This window comes from Phalaenopsis equestris, unplaced genomic scaffold, assembly GCF_001263595.1.
Source record: "Phalaenopsis equestris unplaced genomic scaffold, ASM126359v1 Scaffold235473, whole genome shotgun sequence".
Classification (NCBI taxonomy): Eukaryota; Viridiplantae; Streptophyta; class Magnoliopsida; order Asparagales; family Orchidaceae; genus Phalaenopsis; species Phalaenopsis equestris.
Window position 1 is genome coordinate 275,696 of NW_018253342.1, and position 3,236 is coordinate 278,931.

Sequence of the window (3,236 nt, forward strand, 5' to 3'; positions counted from 1 at the left end):
TATATATATATGCAAAAAAATACTATACAATTGATACGCCACCAACAAATTTTCATCATCCTTCACAAATCTCGAGGCATGATACGAATACATTTTAAGCAGGATACATTCAAATTTTGATATAGTCATACAGAGCTCCGATTTCAGCAAACTTATAGTCAAACTGATCAGCTCGATGAAACAGACCTAATGATATGAAAGTCAGGAAAGTCAGTCCAATCCGATCCAATCCGAGTCAAATCAGGCTCGGATCAAGTCATTAAACCACTATTACAGGATTTTCGGATGCATTTTACAGGTCAAACGGATGTCAAATCTAGCAAGTTTATAGTCAAATCGAGCGTCTCGACAAGACGAATTCAGCGATCCCAAGATTTCTCAATTTTGACATTGTTAAGGCACTCAAATGTCCATTAATCATCATCTGATCAAGAGAAACTCTCCGGACCGTCTGATCAAAATGGTTTATATTCCTGCATTAATTGCACTCAAAACACTATAAATAGAGTCTCACCCTTCACATGAAAGTGGGAGGCTGGAGAGACAACTGGAGGCTCTGAGAAAGAGCTCAAGTCCAATATCATCTTTGCCACCGCCGACCTCTGTTGACCACCCCCGACCACCGTCGACCACCGCTGACCTCCGTCGGCGACCACCTACCACCGTTGACCACCACCGACTGTAGGTCACCTCCGTCGACCTCTGTCGACCACCGTCAACCACCGTCGTCACGACTGACCTCCATCGACCGTCCTCGACTACCGTCGACTGCTGCTAACTAAACTTCGTCAGTCGACGTTATAATTTGGAAAGCTAGTAGCCCTTTCGCGTTTGTGGGACTCTGTAATAATCAATCAATATTGGATTTTCACAATTGGACCAGATCTCGTAGTTTTTTCCCTTTCCGGGTTTTCCACGTAAAAGTTTTTGGAGTCGTCACAACTTGTTTTTTTCTTTTTCATCTGTGTGTGTGCTAAATTCTCGTAAAACGCTAATACGATAATTCGTTACTCTACCGCTGCGGATTTTCCAGCACGCATCATGTCTCAAATCTGTATCAAATTCATCAGTCTTTTTTCTTAGATTGGAACCAAAATTTTTTATGCAAATATAAATTGTAAAACAATTCAAACTAATTTTAAAGTATAACATGCTTGTTTTTAACCTGACTTCACATTATATTTTCTTACAAAAATATATTATATTGAAAAAAAGCTTAAATTAGCTTTATTGGTTGCCTGTTCAAATTCAGTATAAACCAAAAACCGTCAATTTCATAAGTGATGTAAATGTCTCAATAAAATGACATTAAAGGATTAAGTGGTAGGTTTGTAAATATTCCTGAAGGAATTTGAGTAACTCATTTCATTCTTTTACAACGGTTTTTTGACTTATCCAAGTACTTAATGCAATCTAACATGAATTTCATTTGTGCCTGAAAATTTTTCAAATCGATATTTAGCCGTTTAAAGCAACAATTTACACGTTGATGGTGGTTGTAATCGCTAATAATCGCATTTGAGTATTTCAACCATCAGAATATTACAGAAGCGGCTATCCGTTTTGTCTGGTCACGGCCTAGCTCGTTGATCTTTTGTAACGTGATTAAAGAAGGAGCTTGACGCAATCTCTTCACCAGTTTACTTTTCTGCTCGATTACTCGCAAGAAGGTTAAGGCCAGCACAACCATTTTTTTCCGGTTTTTTGCTAGCAACCATAGGTTTCCTGCTTTCGTCATTCATGGATTGTCATTCAAACCACCTCTATACCAAATTTAGCCATTCCTATCAAACTGTAGAGTTCATTTTTTTAGAATATTTATGACATTCATAAAATTTCTTCTTAATTTTTTGCAAATCAAGATAATTTCATAGACATGTAAATCCAAGAACTTGAACAATGTCATTTTTATGAAAATTTACTAAGAAACATCAAATGAATCGTGATTCATAATGCTTTTCCTTGGAGTTTTGTAAACTATGATTCCTCGCTCTTTGCCCAGATTTTGCACTTTATATATAATTCTTAAATGGAAAAAAAAATGATACTTAAATGGGAGGAGAGGGGACCGTGAGTTACACAATCTATTGTATTTTTGATCAACTGTTTCATTAACATTTAATAATGTAATTCGTATTTTGAATCAATTAATTTTGAAATATCATATTAATTATTAAATTATGAATTATTAATGGGTATTAGTATTTCATTTAATAACAGTCAAATTATTTACGTTACAACTTTTCACCTTTTCTTTAAACGCATTTCCAACCGTTCATTTTATTCTATGTGACTTGCAGGGAAGATGGTCTCGATTGGAGAAGCTCCAACAAGAGGCAGTGCAGCAGCCACTGCTAGTTTGCGTAGGCGGAGAACAGGTGGCGGCGGTGCTTCTGCAGGAGGAGCTGCACAAAAAATGCTACAGTTCTACACCGATGACAATATTGGCCTCAAGATATCTCCCAACACTGTGCTTATCATGAGTGTGGGATTCATCGTTGTTGTTGCATTGATGCATGTGTTTGCTAAGTTGTATCTGGTTGGCACCTAATCGTAGTTGATATTTTAGCTCGTGGAATAGTTTGATTTCATGTGAAAATAAAAATTGTAGACTTTGTTTGCTTTTCCAAAGTTATTATACTTAGATGAGTCATTTAAGAAGAATATAAATAAAGCTTTTGGCGATGCAATCTTGAGAAATTTTTAATATCAAACACACACTTGCACGCATAAGTTTGTAATCCCAAATTATTTGTAGCAGTAAAACACGATTTTGAGACTACCTAAAAATTACGTGGTATGTATGTAAATCTACTTTTTTCTCATATAATATTAATTTTTTGTCAACTTTTTAATATTATTTAAATATAGTTTTTTTATTTTTTTTCTTAAAGAAAAATTTGAGGGAGACAGATTCTTAAAAATAAAATTTTACAGCGTGCTAAATAAAAGAGAATTTTTATGTAACATTTTTTATAAAAAGAATAAAATTACAATATTTATAGTAACTTCAAAAAAATAATATATTTTATAAGCGTTTTACTAAGACAACCGCCCCAAGCCAATAACAATGTAGAGTGGTGCGATCATTAAGAAAAAAAGCTAGTAAAAAATGTGATTTTAGCTGAAGTTGATTCCAAATTTTGACAAAAATTTATAAAATAGTTTTCAGCGAGACTAATTTTCACCCACCAAAAACTATTTCTCTTTCGCTTTTCCAAAATTTTCATATTTTA

At 34.5% G+C, this 3,236-nt stretch overlaps 1 protein-coding gene across 1 annotated transcript; it reads left to right on the plus strand.

Annotated features, from left to right (window-relative positions):
- The first annotated feature begins 2,305 nt into the window (after nucleotides 1-2,305).
- LOC110039133 (protein transport protein Sec61 subunit beta) lies at nucleotides 2,306-2,551 on the plus strand. The gene has a single exon (XM_020744094.1). It carries the CDS (start codon nucleotides 2,306-2,308, stop codon nucleotides 2,549-2,551), a length of 246 nt encoding a protein of 81 aa, XP_020599753.1.
- The last annotated feature ends 685 nt before the right edge of the window (nucleotides 2,552-3,236 follow it).

Excerpts from the sequence above, each read along its gene's own strand:
- LOC110039133 (XM_020744094.1), top strand. The coding sequence starts at position 2,306 with ATGGTCTCGATTGGAGAAGCTCCAACAAGAGGCAGTGCAGCAGCCACT.